This window comes from Leptodactylus fuscus, chromosome 7, assembly GCF_031893055.1.
Source record: "Leptodactylus fuscus isolate aLepFus1 chromosome 7, aLepFus1.hap2, whole genome shotgun sequence".
In the NCBI taxonomy this organism is placed as follows: domain Eukaryota; kingdom Metazoa; phylum Chordata; class Amphibia; order Anura; family Leptodactylidae; genus Leptodactylus; species Leptodactylus fuscus.
Window position 1 is genome coordinate 140,002,714 of NC_134271.1, and position 20,486 is coordinate 140,023,199.

The 20,486-nt window shown below is 49.7% G+C and overlaps 1 protein-coding gene across 1 annotated transcript in view; it reads right to left on the reverse strand.

The window, feature by feature from the left end:
- The window catches only part of LOC142214278 (uncharacterized), a 39,224-nt gene that overhangs the window by 10,222 nt on the left and 8,516 nt on the right, over nt 1-20,486 (reverse strand). Inside the window, exons 8-24 of the mRNA XM_075283178.1 lie at nt 18,078-18,911; nt 16,873-16,915; nt 16,701-16,734; nt 16,579-16,617; nt 14,717-14,776; nt 14,455-14,607; nt 12,958-13,021; nt 12,672-12,755; nt 12,495-12,596; nt 9,905-9,991; nt 8,339-8,428; nt 7,797-7,853; nt 7,511-7,582; nt 4,656-4,730; nt 3,745-3,858; nt 3,086-3,178; nt 1,519-1,728 (exon numbers count right to left, since the gene is read on the reverse strand). Coding sequence (XP_075139279.1) covers nt 1,519-1,728; nt 3,086-3,178; nt 3,745-3,858; nt 4,656-4,730; nt 7,511-7,582; nt 7,797-7,853; nt 8,339-8,428; nt 9,905-9,991; nt 12,495-12,596; nt 12,672-12,755; nt 12,958-13,021; nt 14,455-14,607; nt 14,717-14,776; nt 16,579-16,617; nt 16,701-16,734; nt 16,873-16,915; nt 18,078-18,911 — 2,211 coding nt within the window. The remainder of the gene's footprint in view (nt 1-1,518; nt 1,729-3,085; nt 3,179-3,744; nt 3,859-4,655; nt 4,731-7,510; nt 7,583-7,796; nt 7,854-8,338; nt 8,429-9,904; nt 9,992-12,494; nt 12,597-12,671; nt 12,756-12,957; nt 13,022-14,454; nt 14,608-14,716; nt 14,777-16,578; nt 16,618-16,700; nt 16,735-16,872; nt 16,916-18,077; nt 18,912-20,486) is intronic.

Here is a 20,486-nt window from a genome sequence, read left to right on the forward strand (position 1 = left end):
TACTGTCACCAGAACCAGCATATCACCCCAGCCCTGCAGAAAGATAGGTTAGTGTCACCAGAACCAGTATATCACCCCAGCCCTGCAGAAAGATAGGTTAGTGTCACCAGAACCAGCATATCACCCCAGCCCTGCAGATAGATAGGTTAGTGTCACCAGAACCAGCATATCACCCCAGCCCTGCAGATAGATAGGTTACTGTCACCAGAACCAGCATATCACCCCAGTCCTACAGATAGATAGGTTAGTGTTACCAGAACCAGCATATCACCCCAGCCCTGCAGATAGATAGGTTACTGTCACCAGAACCAGCATATCACCCCAGCCCTGCAGAAAGATAGGTTAGTGTCACCAGAACCAGTATATCACCCCAGCCCTGCAGAAAGATAGGTTAGTGTCACCAGAACCAGCATATCACCCCAGCCCTGCAGATAGATAGGTTAGTGTCACCAGAACCAGCATATCACCCCAGCCCTGCAGATAGATAGGTTACTGTCACCAGAACCAGCATATCACCCCAGCCCTGCAGATAGATAGGTTAGTGTCACCAGAACCAGCATATCCCCCCAGCCCTGCAGATAGATAGGTTACTGTCACCAGAACCAGCATATCACCCCAATCCTGCAGATAGATAGGTTACTGTCACCAGTACCAGCATATCACCCCAGTCCTGCAGATAGATAGGTTATTGTCACCAGACCCCAGCATATCACCCCAGCCCTGCAGATAGATAGGTTACTGTCACCAGAACCAGCATATCACCCCAGCCCTGCAGATAGATAGGTTACTGTCACCAGAACCAGCATATCACCCAGCCCTGCAGATACATAGGTTAGTGTCACCAGACCCAGCATATGAGCCCAGCCCTACAGATAGATAGGTTAGTGTCACCAGAACCAGCATATCACCCCAGCCCTGCAGATAGATAGGTTACTATCACCAGACCCAGCATATCACCCCAGCCCTGCAGATAGATAGGTTACTATAACCAAACCCAGCATATCACCCCAGCCCTGCAGACAGTGTTTTCCCCTCGTGAATTGGGGCCTCCCTTGGCAAGATGTCGCTTTATTGCCTATATTCAAATGAGCTCTTTGGAGCAATGGCACCACCCTCATTGCTTCAAATAAGCTCTTATTTGCATATAGACAATGTCAACGAGATCTCCCAAGGGGAATAGACTGTTTGATTCTAGATATCGTGGGGTCTGGTGACACACTCCCTTTAAGGCACCTTTACATGGTGTATGCTTAGCATTAGGCATTAATAGGGTTGTCCAGGGAGTTTAGACTATACCTAATCTGGTGGACTCTTAATGATGGACCCCGGGGTTCCGGCCTGGCTCTGTTCCCCAGGTTGCTCCGCTCCGTCCCCTCTCCTCTTATCTCACAGGACATTACTTGTGCTAAGGGGGTTGGTAGAGTCCTGCAGGATCAGATAAATGAATCTAATCTCCCTGGACAACCCCTTTAATAGTACAGACAATGTGAATCCCAGCTTCCTGGACCGCTGCACTACCTGAATATCCGCCGGCTGCTTGTCCCATGAGAGGCTTTAGCTCCTTGGAAGGAGTCGGGTTATCAAATCTGGACCCAGAGGTTTGCTGATTCTGACTGAAATATGCGCCCGCTGCTTGTCCTGCGAGGGGTTTCGATTCCTTAGAGGGATTTGGATTATCAAACCTGGAGCCAGAACTTTGCGCCATCTGACCGAAACGCGTTTCAGGACCTGCGATATTAAAACAAATGGTACGACATTGTGATCTCACAACAGAGGGCGCTCTGACACTGTTCACACTTGGCGGATATTGTTAACCCCATTTTTTGTGTTTTCCTTAACTTTGGGATTGTTTTTCGGGATGAGGACTTGTTTTTACAGGTCAAATTGTACTTAGTAATGGCATCATTTAACCCCTTCCCACTCTGCGCCTCCTGACGCGCTTTCCTTATCGCACATGTGGATAACCCGCAGACTATAGGTAATGGGTTATTATGGCCAGAATAACAAAATCCATAAGAAAATATGTGCCGGCCCGGCTTCTGAGTGGACGCCATAGCTCCTCATGTGCCTTGGGGTATAGAGAGATGTCCTAATTTGTGAATAATCTAAAGCAGCTTGACTCCCTTTATGACATGTCCCACTATAAGCTGAGAGTGCGTGTATGTGACATCCCAGACACCCGCTGATCAGCTGTTTGAAGAGGCTGCCAGGATTGTGAGAGTGCCGTGACCTCTTCACCATTTACATCCCACGCCGTAGGTTTCATAGCAGCCTTGTTCCATAGAAAATGAACTGGGCACGGTAAATACATTATATGGCCTCTATGAAAAAGACTGTGAGCGATGTAAAAAGGTCAAGGGGTCACGGCACCCTTGTGTACGTTGCAGCTCCTTCAAACAGCTGACCAGGGGGCTAGGTCATAAATGATCAGTAGGAGTCCCGCACCCCCGCTGATCAGCTATGTGAAGGAGCTGTAAGGCTTATGAGAGTGCACTCACTCCTTCATATTGCACACTGTAGGTTTTATAGCAGCTGGACAGCCCCTTTAAATTGTATCAGAGAGATTGTATCTTGCAAGAGAAGTCGCTCTGTCGGCCGGGTTCACACCTGTGCCCGTGCCCGCTTTAGCGAATACCTGAATATTCGCCAGCGGCTTGACCTGTGAAAGGCCGCGGGTCCTTAGGGAGATTGGGATTATCAAATCTGGAGCCACAGATTTTCTGATTCTGACTGAAATGCGTTTCGGAACCTGCGGGGGGAAAACATTTAGATTGTATGAGGGGCGGACGTTGTAAGATCACACTGACTCGAGAGCGCCAGTAGACCTCAAGACTGTGTACATACTAGAATGGCACCCTGCGGTATCATCTGGACATGCTGCTCCACAGAGACGGACTTGGAGTCAGGAATATCCGTATGGACATGACAATGGCACATGTATTGCCCCTGTAGCACACGTAGGTTTACCACCAATGCTACATAGTGTTACAGTACAGGATCACAGCAGGCAGTGACAACCATTCTGTAACCAGACAATATGGACCCCGGGTACAGTCATGTGATACCCCCGAACCTCAGTCATTACCTGCACTTATGGGGGGCTTCTTCTTCTCCAGAGGTGCTCCGTTGTCAGCCCAGGAACCACCAAACTGATCTTCGTAAAAATTAATGTCGGATTCTGTAAATGAATGAATAATGATAGAATAAAACCAACCCCCATAGTAAGAATGTAGAATGAAAGGGGTTGTCCAGGACCTGAAGGCAATTGATACCGATCACCTATCCACGGGATACGTGATCGGCATCAGATTGGTCAGGGTCCAACACCCATCCCTCCATGTCTGAATCAGCTGGAAGCCATATACTAAGTAGCAATGGCAGGCGCCACCATTACAGTGTACAGAGCTCTGTACACTGTATACAACGTGTAGTGGTGGTGCCTGGAACTGCAGCTCATCTCAATAGGGGCAGAACTGCTTCTGGCTGTATACCTAGTATATGGGTTCGTTCACATGGGGCAAGAGGGGGCGGATTCTGATGCCGAATCTGCCCCCTCACAATAGAGGTCTATGTAGACCGCTACCTTCCTTTTTGGCGTGATCGGTATGGTACTCTGACCATGACTGGGATAGAGCGAGAGTGTCAGGACTGTGCCGCCATGTCCAAAAAGGTAGGAGTGACAACTCTTACCAGGACGAGAGTGCAACGGAGTGTACAGGGGGCCTCGCACACTAAATGGGATACCTAAATATTGGCCTTCTCCTTGCCCCATGGAAGTTGTTTCTGAGTCCATTGAGAATTCTGGGTCATATTTGGAGGCAGGAGTTCTTGGATTTTGACTGAAACGCGTGTCAGAACCTGAAATACAGAAAATGGTTTGTTAAAGAGAGTGAGGGGAGAAGAGTGAAGGCGAACTACTTCTCTGTATACATGGGTCTATACGGATGTAGGGTGCAGGGGGTCTCTGTCAGACTGCAGCCATGGCTTTACTAATTTGGACATGCAACTCAGATATCTTGGGCGAGTACTCACTGGAGAGCCATTCCTCCTGACCATGAAAGCTGGGCTCAGCCAAGTGTGCGTGTGTCCTCAACAAGGAATTTAGTCAATGCCAGACACGAGGGGCGAGTACAAAGGATCAGATATCTTACAATCCAACATGGTGGATTTAGGGAGGCAGAGGGGCTGTCTGATCTGACACATTGGGGGTCTACCACTAGGATATGCCCCCAATGTCCATCAACATTAAACTACTATCATTGGGCTGCACGGACACCATTTCAATCAATGTCACGCCAACACCTAAGTACCAGAGCCCCTATATTCTGGAGGTCCACCTGCTGTAATCCCAAAAAAACTGGACACTGGTGGCCTATCCCGGTTATGTGCTACCAATGCTTGTACTGACAGCTATAAAGAAGGTCCCGGCGCCATCTGCAGGTCACACTAGGGTGAAATTGTATAAAGTAGGCTACTGAAAGCTCAGCAAAGGTGCAATCACAAGGAGGCTATAGGAGAACATTCGGTCCCCCATCCTCCTGATCGATGGGGGACACAGCAATAGGGCCTCCAGCGATCAGACACTTATCCCCTATCCACAGAACAGACAATAAGTGTCCTTATGGCACAACCCTTTAAACTCATTGTGACATTACCTGGTCCTGAGACGGATTCTGTCCTATCGCCGGGTCCCTTGATGTCAAAGCGAGACACCCGATTTTGGTTGGAGCCTAGAAATGGGAAAAAAAAAAAAAAGTCCTTAAAACTTAGATACGGTATCCAAGAGGATTGTATACTGGAGCAAATAACCAGAGTAACACTAGGGGGAGCTAGAGATATCAGCAGACAATCTGGGACCACTAGAGCTACTGTAAAGGGTTAACCCCTATAACATGTCCTCAGTCCTGGCACACAGCTGATTCGGCAGGGGTACTGTAGCGGGACATGGCGGTCAGCCATTCATTGTGGAGTCGGAGGGGGATGGTTTGGCCTCCACAGCCCTAGGCTTGACCTGTCCGCTCTCCTATCAATTCCCATACATAACATTTCTGGATCATCTTTACTCAGAGCTCTGTATTGGTTTCCCAATGAATGGACGACAGGATGAAGTTGAACTGTAGCACCCATGAATTATGTATTTCCAGGAGGACTAACAGAGGAACGATGCAATGCAGTAAACTTTCAGAAGACAGAAATGCTTTTTAAAACCTCGTAACAGAACATGGCGTACTACGATGTCATGGTGTAAGTAAGGTGGTATGGAGAGGAATCAGCAGCGGAGCTCCCCTTACTCTGTGGGTGCTGGTTGTACTATATAGCAGGCACCCACTACCAATAGCCATGACATCTACATGGGGGCTGAGCTGTAGTACCAGTACCCGGCCACTATACAGGGTATGGAGCCATCTGCTTCCAGCTCTGTGCACTGTATAGTGAAGGTAGTGGGTGTACTCCCAAACAGCTGATTCATATCAGCCCCCACCAAATATTTATGGCCTACTAGCAGGAGGACCCGGCTTTGCATGGGTAGATTACATTTTTTGTTTGCATAAGGATCATGTGTATCTCAGTATGGATGTCTTGGAAAAAACTGCCATCAGTTGTTACCTGGAGTAAGGCTCTGCTACATCTTACATACACAGCTCTGCTACATCTCTACATATGCATAGCATACCCAGCTCTGCTACATCTCTACATACCCAGCTCTGCTACATCTCTACATACCCAGCTCTGCTACATCTCTGCATAGGCACAGCATACCTAGCACTGCTACATCTCTGCATAGGCACAGCATATACAGCTACATTTCTGAAAACGCACAGCATACCCACCTCTGCTACATCACTGCATAGGCAAAGCATATCCAGTTCTGCTACATCTCTGCATAGGCACATCGTACCCACCTCTGCTACATCTCTGCATAGGCACAACATATCCAGTTCTGCTACATCTCTGCATAGGCACATCGTACCCACCTCTGCTACATGTCTACATACCCACCTCTGCCACATCTCTGCATAGGCACAGCATATTCAGCTCTGCATACACATCTACATCTCTGCATACGCACAGCATACCCAGCTCTGCTACATCTCTGCATACGCACAGCCTACCCAGCTCTGCTACATGTCTGCATACCCAGCTCTGCTACATCTCTGCATACGCACAGCCTACCCTGCTCTGCTACATCTCTGCATACGCACAGCCTACCCAGCTCTGCTACATGTCTGCATACCCAGCTCTGCTACATCTCTGCATACCCAGCTCTGCTACATCTCTGCATAGGCACAGCATACCCAGCTCTGCATAGGTACAGCATATCCAGCTCTGCTACATCTCTGCATACGCACAGCCTACCCAGCTCTGCTACATGTCTGCATACCCAGCTCTGCTACATCTCTGCATAGGCACAGCATACCCAGCTCTGCATAGGTACAGCATATCCAGCTCTGCTACATCTCTGCATACGCACAGCCTACCCAGCTCTGCTACATGTCTGCATACCCAGCTCTGCTACATCTCTGCATAGACACAGCATACCCAGCTCTGCATAGGTACAGCATATCCAGCTCTGCTACATCTCTGCATACGCACAGCCTACCCAGCTCTGCTACATGTCTGCATACCCAGCTCTGCTACATCTCTGCATACGCACAGCATACCCAGCTCTGCTACACCTCAGCATACCCAGCTATACTACATCTCTGCATAGACACAGCATACCCACCTCTCCTACATCTCTGTATAGGCACAGCATACCCAGCTCTGCCTACATTTATGCATACGCACAGCATACCCACCCCTGCTACATCTCTGCATACCCAGCTCTGCTACATCTCTGCATATGCACAGCATACCCACCCCTGCTACATCTCTGCATACCCAGCTCTATTACATCTCTGCATAGGCACAGCATACCCACCCCTGCTACATCTCTGCATACCCAGCTCTGCTACATCTCTGCATAGGCACAGCATACCCACCCCTGCTACATCTCTGCATACCCACCCCTGCTACATCTCTGCATACCCAGCTCTATTACATCTCTGCATAGGCACAGCATACCCACCTTTGCTACATCTCTGCATACACACAGCCTACACAGCTCTGCTACATTTCTGCACACCCAGTAGGATCCTAAAGATAAGCCATTAATAAAAAAAAAAAACAACCCTCTTAAGGCCCTGTGATGACCTCATCAAAGGTCTTCAGGCAACTGCATATGTAGCAGAATAGCCCCCTCCTACCGTCCTATGGGCTGTGTCCATTGACACGATACACAGATGTCGCGCCCACTACTGACCAACAGTGGGAAATATTTAAAATGATTTGGGGAAAAAGAAAATGATAGTTGAATACTGGTCTGATCAGAGGGGCCTCAACCAATCATGAGAACAGGGGCCCCACATGCATTGTGGTTTACATGCTCACTGCCAGTCCTGCCTCCCATATCTATGGACACCTGTATGTAGCAGGTTGTGTCCCCGCCATTACAATAATCTGACATTACCTTGCCTGGAAACTGATTTTGTCCCACTAACAGGTCCCACGTCAAAGCGAGAGCTCCGAGTTTGGGTGGAGCCTAGGAATGAAAAAAAAAACAAAATGAAACCTTAAAATGTAAAAATCTGATTCATTATCCTATGGGATTGTATGCTGGTGTGTATAATGACTAACACTAGGGGGAGCAAGAGATAGCTTGGAAAGTTCTGTCCCCATCGTCTTGTCATTACCAGATCACCCTGCCTAAGACTTTTGCCCCTCGTGTTCACGGCATTGCAATAATCTGACATTACCTGGTCCTCGGTTGTCAAAACGAGAGCCCGGATTTTGGTTAGAGGAGTTGGCAGAGTCTATGGATGAAAAAAGATATACTTAGGATAGAGGTTGGCCATACATCACCCATAAACCGTCCCTGCACAAGGCTCTGCGGCTGCAAGATTTCGGGCGGACGTGTACATACGAGTGGACTACTTGGAGGTATATAGTCTATGGGTGGTCTGGAAGCGGTTAAATAGGTTATCTGGGAATTATTAATTGATGTCCAGCACCCGGGGGCCGCAGCTGATCAGCCACTTGCAGTTCACAGTGCCATACATTTGTGCAGCAGCTGTGCTCGTTTAGCCCATTCACTTGAATAGGACTGAGCTGTGATCGGGCCATGTGACCGATGAAGGTGACGTCACACGGTCTGAGAAGTGAAATCTGCTGATCCGCAGGGGTCCCGGGTGTCACTCCCCTTGGCTTTTTCATTGTTGACTTATCCTAAACATAAGCCATCATAGACCCTTTAAAGAGGTCTTCTAGGGCCACATTTCCTCCATTACTATCTACTTACCTTGAGGTTTTAGGAAAAGTTGTTGCAGTACTGGCCCTAGACCGGACACGAGCGCCTTATTGGAGAGGGACGCCGGCTGGGACGGTTTGGCTGCAGAGGGGGGTAGAAATATCTGGGTTACTGTAAGATCTGGAAAAGTGACCATATAAAATGGAATTTGGAATCAATCATGGCCCCTCCATCATTTTCCAAGCTCGGGGGGTGCATTTCACCTGACATTGGCCTGACCAAAACTGCATAATAACACCCAGAAGTGGGTCGTCAGTATGTGATCTGTCATGGTCCGACACCCAGGCACCACACAGATCAGCTGTTATAGCAATCTCTGGTGGGCAGGAAGTGTGTAATGCAAGTAATAGGAGCGGCACTGCAGTTCCCCAGAACCACTACTGGGTAGTGGACGGGGCTGCTGCACTTCACCTATTACTTGAATTACGCATTGTCCGTCGACTAGCGTCTGTGTGTCGGACCACAGCACACGGAGACTCCTCAATAGCTGATCTGTGTGGGGTCTATGTGTTGGACCACGACACATGGAGACCCCTGCAATAGCTGATCTGTGTGGGGTCTGTGTATGGGACCACGGCACACGGACATCCTTCCAATAGCTGACCTGTGTGGGGTCTATGTGTTGGACCAAACCACACGGAGACCCTTGCAATAGCTGATCTGTGTGGGGTCTATGTGTTGGACCACAACACACGGAGACCCTTGCAACTGCTGATCTGTGTGGGGTCTGTGTATCGGACCACGGCACACGGACATCCTTCCAATAGCTGACCTGTGTGGGGTCTGTGTATTGGACCACAGCACACGGAGACCCTTGCAATAGCTGATCTGTGCATCGGACCACAACACACGGAGACCCTTGCAACTGCTGATCTGTGTGGGGTCTGTGTATCGGACCACGGCACACGGACATCCTTCCAATAGCTGACCTGTGTGGGGTCTGTGTATTGGACCACAGCACACGGAGACCCTTGCAATAGCTGATCTGTGCATCGGACCACAACACACGGAGACCCTTGCAACTGCTGATCTGTGTGGGGTCTATGTGTTGGACCATGGGACCCGGAGACTCCTCAATAGATAATCTGTGTGGGATCTGTGTATCGGACCACGGCACACGGAGACCCTTGCAATAGCTGATCTGTGCATCGGCCCACAACACACGGAGACCCTTGCAACTGCTGATCTGTGTGGGGTCTATGTGTTGGACCATGGGACCCGGAGACTCCTCAATAGATAATCTGTGTGGGGTCTGTGTATTGGACCACAGCACACGGAGACCCTTGCAATAGCTGATCTGTGCATCGGACCACAACACACGGAGACCCTTGCAACAGCTGATCTGTGTGGGGTCTATGTGTTGGACCATGGCACCCGGAGACTCCTGCAACAGCTGATCTGTGCAGGTTCCGGTTGTCACAGCCTGACAGATCACATTGATCGCTGGTCTATCCTGTAGCTAGGCCACCAGTACCCCTTTACTACCAATATACTGTCACACTTTGGGTATGCTGCACTTTGGGGATGGGAATAACCCTTTCACTGTTGCATAGTTACCTTCAGGTTTCGGAAAAGCTGGTACTGAACCCTCCACCAGCGCCTTCTGAAAGCCGGTCAGGGGCGTAGGCTCAAACCTCTTCTCTACTACGGAAAGATATCAATGTTAGTGAAAGATCATATGTGGAGTCATAGCGGAGCGTATCTCATCTTCCATCTAAAATCCCTGGAGATGCTACAAATTTCAGATAATTGCACCAAAAAGGGGTATCACAGTGTGTAGGGGGCCGGGGACAGTGTGGGGGTTGGCTATGGGATCCCCAGGACAGAATATAATTGGGGTACGTCTCCCGGATTCCAGATGCCGGTGTGCAGAGACTCCTTTTTCTGCTGGACGAGTCCCTGCAGTTAGGTTAAGAGCGGTGGCAGTGGTAAAAAACCCAAACAAATAAAACTCATGAACCTATGAAACAGCGCTTTATTCATATGGACCAATCACAGAAGAGCCGCTGACGGAGCCCTTACCACCAATGTGCAGCACAGGAATAAACAGCAGGGCCGCCCCTCCATTACCGCTGACGGTCTCGCTATGATTTGCTGCCAAATTCAAATGGACACATCGACGACTCATAGCAGGACTTATTAACCCCATATGTTCACATCAGTCTCCTAAGGGTAGGACCCCTTTAAGAGTCAAGAGATCCTGGTAATTGTAAGTTACACCCTATGGATAGGGGAGGACTACTAAACTGGTGGGGGGTCTCACTTTTGGGACCCCAAATGAACATGAGATGAGTTTACAGGATTACCCTTTCAATGCTACACAGTTACCTTTAGGTTTTGGGACACCCCTTACACCCTCCACCATGTTCTTCTCCGCTGCCGAAAGATATCAATGCAAGTGTAAGATCTGAGACGACATTTGGAGTCATAGCAGGGCGTATGGGGTGTCCCACTGGCTGGGGGCCTGCAACATTTTGGCTATAGCTCCCCGGCTAATGCAGACTCTGGTCAGAGCATACATTAACCCCTTCATTACACGTGCCAGAAGTAGTCGCAGCTTGTGGTGAAGTAGACATGAACCCAATGGTCCAATCCAATTCCTGGATAGCCTGCGCTTTTATCATAGTAAACCCTAGGAGGCGCCACAAGATAAATGTCTAGTGGGGTCAAACCAGGTGACTGTGATGGCCAAAGTCCCCTAGACATGATCCCATCCTTAAAAATGCTCACGCCTCAAGCATGGCAGGAGACGTGAACCTGTGTGATATCAAGAATATTTAGATAGTCAATGGGAGTACCCAAGGTGTGTGTTGGTATCGGGACCTTTAAATTCTTATGAATACTATAGGCTCTCTAAACAGCTGATCGGCGGAGGGGCTAGGGTGTTGGACCCCTGATGATCTTAACTACTCCCAGACTGCCCATTGACTTTACGTGCTTGCTCTTGCCCAGTATAGTGAGACATGGGCAGCACAGGCTCCTATTGACTACATGACTGAAGCAAAACATGGCTGTCAGGGGCGCCATAGAGTGACACAGTGTTCAGTCTTCTTTGATGCAGATTTTACGATGGATTCTGCTTTCAATATCGGCTCCAAAATCTGCCCTGAATATCGAAACAGGAGGCTGAAAAAATAAGTGCCCTATTGATCCACCCTATGACCGATCACTCCTCTGATAACCCCGTTCATGTGAGGCCGCGGAGGAAAGTGAGGTGCAAGTCTGGCTTAAAATCCTCTTCACTTTCTGGTGTGTGACCTTCTCTTACACCCATCTCTCCTCTCCAGGGTGTTATGAGGGGGCTCCAGATTCTCAATCAATTAATAAATGTATCTTTTGACCAAATTTTACTAAAATGTGTTCATTGGTCTTGGAATTACAGCGGGGCCTCCAGTATCTGGGACGCCCTATAGCAGCGATGGAGAACCTTTTAGAGACCGAGTGCCCAAACTGCAACCCAAAACCCACTAAACTATCACAAAGTGCCAACACTGCAATTTAACCTTAATGATGTGCGGATCTGCAATTACACACAATTACAGACCTGCAAAATATGGTCATACGAATGGGGCTTTATAGAGGTTTCTACTCCACTGTGCCACCACACAGCCCAATCTGCTGCACAGTGACCCCCACACAGTATAATCTGCTGCACAGTGGCCCCCACACAGTATAATCTGCTCCATAGTGGCCCCCACACAGTATAATCTGCTCCATAGTGGCCACCACACAGTATAATCTGCTGCACAGTGGCCCCCACACAGTATAATCTGCTGCACAGTGGCCCTCACACAGTATAATCTGCTGCACAGTGGTCCCCACACAGTATAATCTGCTGCACAGTGGCACCCACACAGTATAATCTGCTGCACAGTGGCCCCCACACAGTATAATCTGCTGCACAGTGGCACCCACACAGTATAATCTGCTGCACACTGGCCCCCACACAGTACAATCTGCTCCACACTGGCCCCCAAACAGTACAATCTGCTCCACAGTGGTCCCCACACAGTATAATCTGCTCCACAGTGGTCCCCACACAGTATAATCTGCTCCACGGATAGGTACCCAAACAGAGGGCTCAGAGTACCACTTCTGGCACCCGTGCCATAGGTTCGCCATCACGGCCCTATAGTATAATAGTTACCTTGAGGTTTCTTAACAGCCGGTTGAACTTTTGGTGCGGGGCCAGACACGGGCGTCTTGTGCGGAGGTTGGGTGACCTTCTCTTTTGTAGACCCTTTATTATCTGCAAAGAACAGTGGGGTTCATGTTATCTCTCTGCGCCCCTGTATATGGATAGCCTTCCCCACTGTATACTTACCTTGAGGTTTCAGACCTCCAGTAACATCAAGTGCGGTGATATCGGTGCCAGTCGCTTCCTGAAACAGCTTAATCATCTTAGGTTCTGAAAAATCAACACAATAGTTAAAGGGGGTCTCCAGGCTTACTAAAGGGGGTTGTGCCGTTAAGGACTCCCCTATCTACAGGATTGCTAGGGGTGCAACTACTGGGATCAGGAGAATGGGATCTTGTGTATAATTGGACCTATATCAGAAGGTTACAGTAGTGCAGCCTCAGGCTTTGGGCCTGTACCATAAGCACCTTACCTGAACAACTTAGGTGCGTTGCGAATATGCTTTTCTCTTTTCGTTTCTTAATCTCAAAAAATTCCTAGGATATAAAAAAAAAAATATAGCTGGTTATAGGAGGACTGCTGCAAAGTTGTGCAGATCTGTACTGTTAGTTTCGCAGCTGTACCGTAAAGCGATTTTTAATTCGTGCCGATGGTCATTCGGGACAATCCGTTCCGATCAGGCGCTATTGGGACCTGGCACCACTCAGTAAAGGCTCATCTCATAGCAGCCTGGAGTCCTAAATAGGTCCTTCGCTTCTTAACTTTAAGGAGTTCTCCCATAATTTAAAGGGATCCTATCATTAAAATTCCATTTTTTCTCACTAACATTTCGGAATAGCCTATTCTTCTCCTACCTTTAGATGTCTTCTCCGCGCCGCCGTTCGGTAGAAATCCCGGTTTTCAGTATGCAACTGAGTTCTCTTGCAGCACTGGGGGCGGGCTCAAGTGCTCAAACAGCACCGGGGGTATCCCCAATGCTGTGAGAGAACTCTCCAGCACCGTCCCCATCTTCTTCATGCGTCTTCTTCTAGGCCTCGGGCCTAGGACAAAGCCGACTGCACATGCCTGCCGGCCACAAGAAGCCAGCGCTGGAAGAAAACGCGTGAAGAGGACGTTCCTGAAGAAGATGGAGGCGGCGCTGTACTGTTAGTTTCGCAGCTGTACCGTAAAGCGATTTTTATTTCGTACCGATGGTCATTCGGGAAAATCCTTTCCGATCAGGCGCTATTGGGACCTGGCACCACTCAGTAAAGGTTCATCTCATAGTAGCTTGGAATCCTAAATAGGTCCTTTGCTTCTTAACTTTAAGGAGTTCTCCCAGAATTTAAAGGGATCCTATCATTAAAACTCCATTTTTTCTCACTAACACGTCGGAATAGCCTATTCTTCTCCTACCTTTAGATGTCTTCTCCGCGCCGCCGTTTGGTAGAAATCCCGATTTTCGGTATGCAAATTACTTCTTTTGCAGCATCGGGGGCGGGCTCAAGCGCTCAAACAGCACAGGGGGTGTCCCCAATGCTGCGAGAGAACTCTCCAGCACCGCCTCCATCTTCTTCATGCGTCTTCTTCTAGGCCTCGGGCCTAGGACAAAGCCGACTGCACATGCCTGCCGGCCACAAGAAGCCAGCGCCGGAAGAAAACGCGTGAAGAGGACGTTCCTGAAGAAGATGGAGGCGGCGCTGGAGAGTTCTCTCACAGCATTGGGGACTACCCCAGTGCTGCGAGAGGACTCATTTGCATATTGACGAAAACCGGGATTTCTACGGAATGGCGGCGCGGAGAAGACATCTAAAGGTAGGAGAAGAATAACCTTTCTTAAGGCTATTCCGACGTGTTAGTCAGAAAAAATTGTGTTTTAACGATAGGATCCCTTTAAGGGAGCTCTCAAAACAAATTCTGAGCCTTTCAGCAAAGAAGGGAATGGAAGGAACATGGCGGTCCCTCATGTTCAGGACGGCGGACACCGTACCTTCTTCTCTTTTTCCAGCTTCTGCTTCTCCTCTAAGATCCACTTCTGTAGACCCTCCTTCTTGGCCCTGTGACGTGCCAACGCATCAGACATCATCTTTACGGCGTCCATGACATAATGGACGCCGGCTTCGTCTCGGATTTGGTAGGTTCTCTGATAAAAAGATGAATGAAGCCAGATCAGGATACGCTCATTATACGAGGACACTAGTATATTAATGGCCGCTGTCTCCAAGTCGCAGAAATCGCGCCGTTGACCTTACCATGTAATCAAACAACTCCTCATTACACCAGAAATCTTCCGGGTCACAATCGCTGAACTCCTATAGAGGGAAGACGGACATTTTATCAGCGCTTGCTGTCTATAACCTAGGACTGGGCATTGCTGCTCGCCGGGCATGGAGTTGTGGGGTCACAGATTGGTCAGAGCGCCCAGGCTGACTATAGGATAGGGCATGACATTATCAGAACTGGACCATGAAGCCATGGAAGGAGGTGCCCTGGCCGAGTATTGACTTGGCCTCAGGATCCCCCGAGATCTCAGTCCTATTGAGGGTCGGTGGGATGTGCTGGATAGACAGGTCCGATCCCTAAGTCGATGTGTCGAGTTCACTGGTCACGCGGTTCAGCCCCCATTCAACTGAATGGGGATGAATTGCGATATCAAACACAGCCCCTGTGAGATGTACGGCGCCGAGCTTGGTGTTCAGCGAACAGGTCACAGAGTCAGGCACCCAGGTCCGCCACAGATCAGTTATATCTTAGGGATAGGTTGTCAATATGCGTGTCCCAGAAAACCCCTTTAAATCCTACTAATACCTTGGATGTTTGTTCCACTATCACAGCCAAACGCCTGAACGGATTTGGCTGAGATTTTGTACATACCTAGAAATTCAGCCGGAAAATAACATAGGCCACTTCACGAGACGCGCACTCCCCCGACAGCCCGGCTGCGATCGGTGGAATGATGCTCCAGCTCCGCTGTAGGACCTGAGATGACGTGATCACGGGTCTTTCAGCGGCGCCCCCAATGGTGCGCAGCAGGCTCTGGGCGGGCCGGTGAAGAAGCAGCGGAGCCCAATACGTACAGGGCAGTCTGTGGGCGGGCTGGTCTCCGCTGTGCGACCTGGGCAACATGGCGGCTGCTCTGCGGGGCCCGACGACTCCATCGGCGGCAGCGCGTGTGCAACCTGCCTCAGGAACCGACGCGGCCGCGCTACGACAATCTGTGAGGGGCAAGACGTCCATCGGCTCTGCCGGCTGAGTAAGTACACCTGGAGACTGTATGGTCCAGGTAGGGTGGGCCAACCGTCGTGCCGTGGGCAAGGTGTTTAGGGCCCTGGGGGACTGTAGGGTGCGGGTACGGCGGGACGACCGCGTAAGGGCCCGTGGGCAAGGCATTTGGGACCCTGGGTAGCGCGTGGGAGGATGGTGCGCAGGACACAGTTTGGGGGGTACAAGGGCACGCGAGGCAGGGAGAGCACGGGAGAAGGGTTCCCGCGGGAGCAGAGGAGCAACTGCAGGGGAAGAGGGAGGCCCAGAGAAGGGTGCAAGTGGCGCCGTGGGATGGGGGAGCCACAGGAGGTGGGGGGACGGGAGCCACGGGAGGTGCAGCAGGAGGGAGAGAACACCACCCCAGGGGCGACAGGGTTCCGCCTTGGTGCATGGCACATCATCTCCACCACCAATACACTCTACGCAGCTCAGCGCCACCACCAACCCGCAGGCAGATGCTAGTTTTCTATACTTTACGCTGCAGCTAGGCCTCCATAGAAGCCCAAGCCCACCAGACAGTCAGTGCATTCAGACGTGATGATCGGGTATCTGCCATATAGGGGGTGAAGTGAATGATCCTTAAAGGGGTTGTCCAGGATTTAGGTTTATTATGGCCTATCTTTAGGAGCTGCATTGCAGTGCTGATACCCGGCCATGACCTAGAGATTGGCGCTGTCCGCTCCCGGCCTGGTGTTACGTATAGTACTGACGTCGTTAGCTGCCCCATACAGTTAATTTGTCGGCCCCCTAAAAAAATCTCATATTTATGGCCTAATCTCAGAAACCTAAATCCTGGACAACCCCGTAAATAAAGGGGGATCCCATCTGCCCACATTTATAAGTCTCCTACCATGCTGCACACTTCCATGTCGCTGTCGGTTTCCTTCTCCTGAAAAACAAAATATAGTCCGTGAGTCGCCACTTTCCGCAGATGACCGATCCGGCGGCGTCTACGGGAATTCTGTCACTTACCGTCTTCTTCTTACAGAGGGGGAGATGTGCGCTGCTAAAAAACGAAAAACATCCATGAATACGTTGTAAGTTCTATGGAGACTCAATAGCAAAGAGTTGTATAAAGCACCGGACGCCATCTATACCAATAACTAACCAAATGGCGCCCCCTAGTGATCGCCTCAACACTAACCTGAAACCTTCTTGTGGATTTCCCTCGTGCGCTGCCTTCAGTTCTGTAACGATAGAATATATTATCACACATCGATAGGTCAGGGTTTTTGGCAGTCGTTGTACAAGACCGGACCATTCTGGAGGGGGAACCATCTCCCCCTAAATTACACAAAAATCTATCGAACCGTTTCTCAGTTCTAGTCACAATTGTCAACAACCAATATGGCCTTGTAAAATGGCGTACTGCTAGAATGGGATCTGACGTCTGGAACTCCCACCAATCCTGAGATCGGAGGGGGCGCAGCGCCGATTTGTTGCCTAGACCCCCCCGCAACCCTATTCACGTGTATGGAGCTTTGCCGCAACACGGCGGGCGGTGAGGAGAGACTCCAATAAGTGTTGTGGGGTCGGACCCCCAGTGAAGACATATCCTATCAGATGGGAATACCCTATTAGGGTGAGTTCACATGGGGTTTTTTGGACCGGAACCTGAGGTGGAGGCCGGCTCAGGGTCCGGTCCAAAATACGGGTCGCTGCGACTGGATACCGGCACCCAGTCGCACACTCCGCTCCGGATTAGGCCCAAATGAATGGGCCTAGTCGTGCGTCTTCAGGCCGAATCACGAGGCGACTCCGCCGAAAGAATGAGCAAAAAGAACTGATCGGCTCCCATTGATTTCAATGGGAGCCATCTTTCTGGTTAGAATTTTGAGGCGGATACGGCCTCAAAATCCTGACCAAAAAACCTCATGTGAACTTACCCTTAGACTAGAAGCGAGCTCCTCTTCCTATTCTGAGGCCCAAGACTTGTCCTATGACCATATTGGAGGTCAGTCCCATTCAAATGAATGGGGCTGAGCTGCAACACCAAGCACAGCCAGTATACAACGTACAGTGCTGTGCTCAGGAAGTATTGTGCACCCGGATAACCTAGCTTTCCAAAAGATCAGGCAAAACTAACTAATCATTATATACAAGAGCCTTGGAAAGCTGGGTGAGAGCTCCCCATGGCCTTACTAGTTGACATCGCTTTCCTCGAAACATCTGTTCCTTTTGGAATAGAAATACTAATTCGGTAATAAACCCCGCATCATGTCATTAGGCTTATTAATGAGTCATGCATGATGTTACGGGGGCTGCCCCTAGAGGGCAGCACTGTTCTCCTAATTACATCCTGGAGAATAGATTTGCATTTTTCCCCCTAGAAATAGAAGATAATTTTACCTCGGAACGAGATGCCGCCTGTGGGCAACACGGAGCGCACATCCACATCGCCACAGCCCTCGTCAAACCGCGATCTGCGTCTACGGGAGTCCGGAGAGCGTTGTCGCCTCCTATGACGGTCCGAGTCCCGGAGAGCTGCGGGTCCACCACGATCACTGTTTACCCGTCTCAAATCGACGTCTTCGAACTCATCTGGAGATGCCAGCCCTGCGATACCTGTCAACTGGAGGACAGCGCCTACCGGTGGCAGAGCGGCAGGTTGGAACGGGCGTTCTAGTGGATAGGACGTTCCGCCACTATTAACACCTCGAAGATCTACATCTTCCATGCCGCCTTGAGGTATTGGAGGTCCACGGCCGGCCAGCTGGAAAGTACTGCCCCCTGGAGGCGGATACGGAGGGACGCTATCAATAAACCGCTGATCGACTCGAGAATCGGGCAACATCTGTGTGCCGTATGGCATGGCCGGGCCTCCAAAGGCACCGTGTAGAAATTTCGGCATGTCCCTGTTGTCAGACTGGTACGCCGAGCCCATATCGTGGTATCTGGACTGGGCATCTCGGCCACCACCTAGTCCTTGGAAATCTGCATTGTCTATTCGATCTTGCCGTGGATTACTGGGACGGTGCAAAGCCCTGGCATCGAAATCGTCATCGAGAAGCTGAAATCTTGGCCCGTCACGGTGCGACTGCAGTTGCATGGATTGGGCGTTGTCCTTTTCGCGATTTAGGGACCCAAAATTGGCGTCATTTCTCGCCAGTTCCTGCTCTCTGCGCTTCTTCCTTGTTTTCTTGCTCACTGTCTGGTTTTGTTGGTCGGCTTTATTAGACCCGGCTGTAGGATTGGAAGAAAGATTTACTTTCAAGGGGTCATCCGGGGACTATATAAAGACAAAACTTGATCTGGGGTTCTTCTTCTTCAGAACCTTAGGATTCTGGGCTGGTTCTGACTTGGGGTCATGTGATCAGAACCAGAGGCAGGAGGTGGCGTGATATGGGTCGTGGTTGCTGGTTCCGATCACATGACCCCGGGTCGGAATCAGCCCACAAACCCGAGGCTCTGAAGAAAGGAACCCTGAAGAAAGAGAGTCTTAAAAACTCCCTGGATAACCTCTTCAATAATGTAGAAGGTCAGAAAAACACGGCCGTCCTTTTCCAAAAAATAGTCCCGCTCCTGTCCACAGCTTGTGTGGTATCGAAGCCCAGCCAGATTCACGTTAATAGAGCTGAGCTGCAATACCTGACACAGCCTGTGGACATGTGCGGCACTGTTTATGCAAACATGGTTCAAGAGGGAAAAAAAAAAGAGGGGGGGGGGGTATTTATTAAGTCGGCAGAATGGAAATTTTGGTTGACTTGGGGAAAGTACAGACTTAACCCCTTCCTACCTTGGGCATTTTTTGATTTCCATTTTTGACTCTCCCCCTTCCCAAACCCCATAACTTTTTTATTTCTCCGCTCTCAGAGCTATATGAGGTCTTAAAGGGGTATTCCCATGTCCCTTGCTCACCAGTCTTCACTGCTGCAAAGACTTCTTTCTTCCTGGTTTTCGACGTCAATTGGTGGGCAGGGCTTCATATGCAAAGCTACACTCTCCGAATACCTCCCGTTTAGCGTGTAGCTCCGTCCACCACATAGCGTGATCCTATGGGACGACTGAAGGGCCTGTGATGTCATCAAAGGTCCTATAATACTTGGATTTAGCTTGTTCTATATAGAGTCGGCTAAATCCTAGTGAGCAGAGGGACCAGGCAGGGACCCCCCCCCCCCCCCAAATGACCTATCACCTGTATTCTAGGTTTCGGTACGATTCCGGGATACCAAATTTATATGGTTTTATTTTCATCTTAACCCCTTACCAAAAATCCTAAACTGTGCCAATTTTTTTTTTTCTAAAAGTCGCCATATTCTGACACACGGAACGTTTTTATACTTCTGTGTACAGGGAAATTTTTTTTTTTTTTTTTTTAGATTTGTAGAGCGGGCGTTTTTGGACACAGGGATAGCCAACAGTATTTAAGTACTTTTATATGAGTTGCAGGGAAAGGGGGGGGGGTGATTTGAATTTTTAATACATATATATATTTTTAACTTTTTTTTTGCATTTATTAGACCCCCTAGGGGACTTGAACCCCAGGGGGTCTGATCACTAATGCATTACAAAAATTCAGCATTTCTATTGTAAGCTACATAGAGTGCCTGCGATCACTGTTAAAATGGCGCCTCAAGCGTCAGAGAGGTTAATGCCCGAGTTTGGTGCGGGCACTGATCGCGGGCATTAGCACATGGTGTCTTCTGTATAAAATAGCAGACAACAGGCAGCTATGGCGGCCGACAGGCCGCCATATTTAAACACCCGGCATCCGCTAGTACGTCGAATTTCGGGAAGAGGTTAAAAGGGACTGTCCAG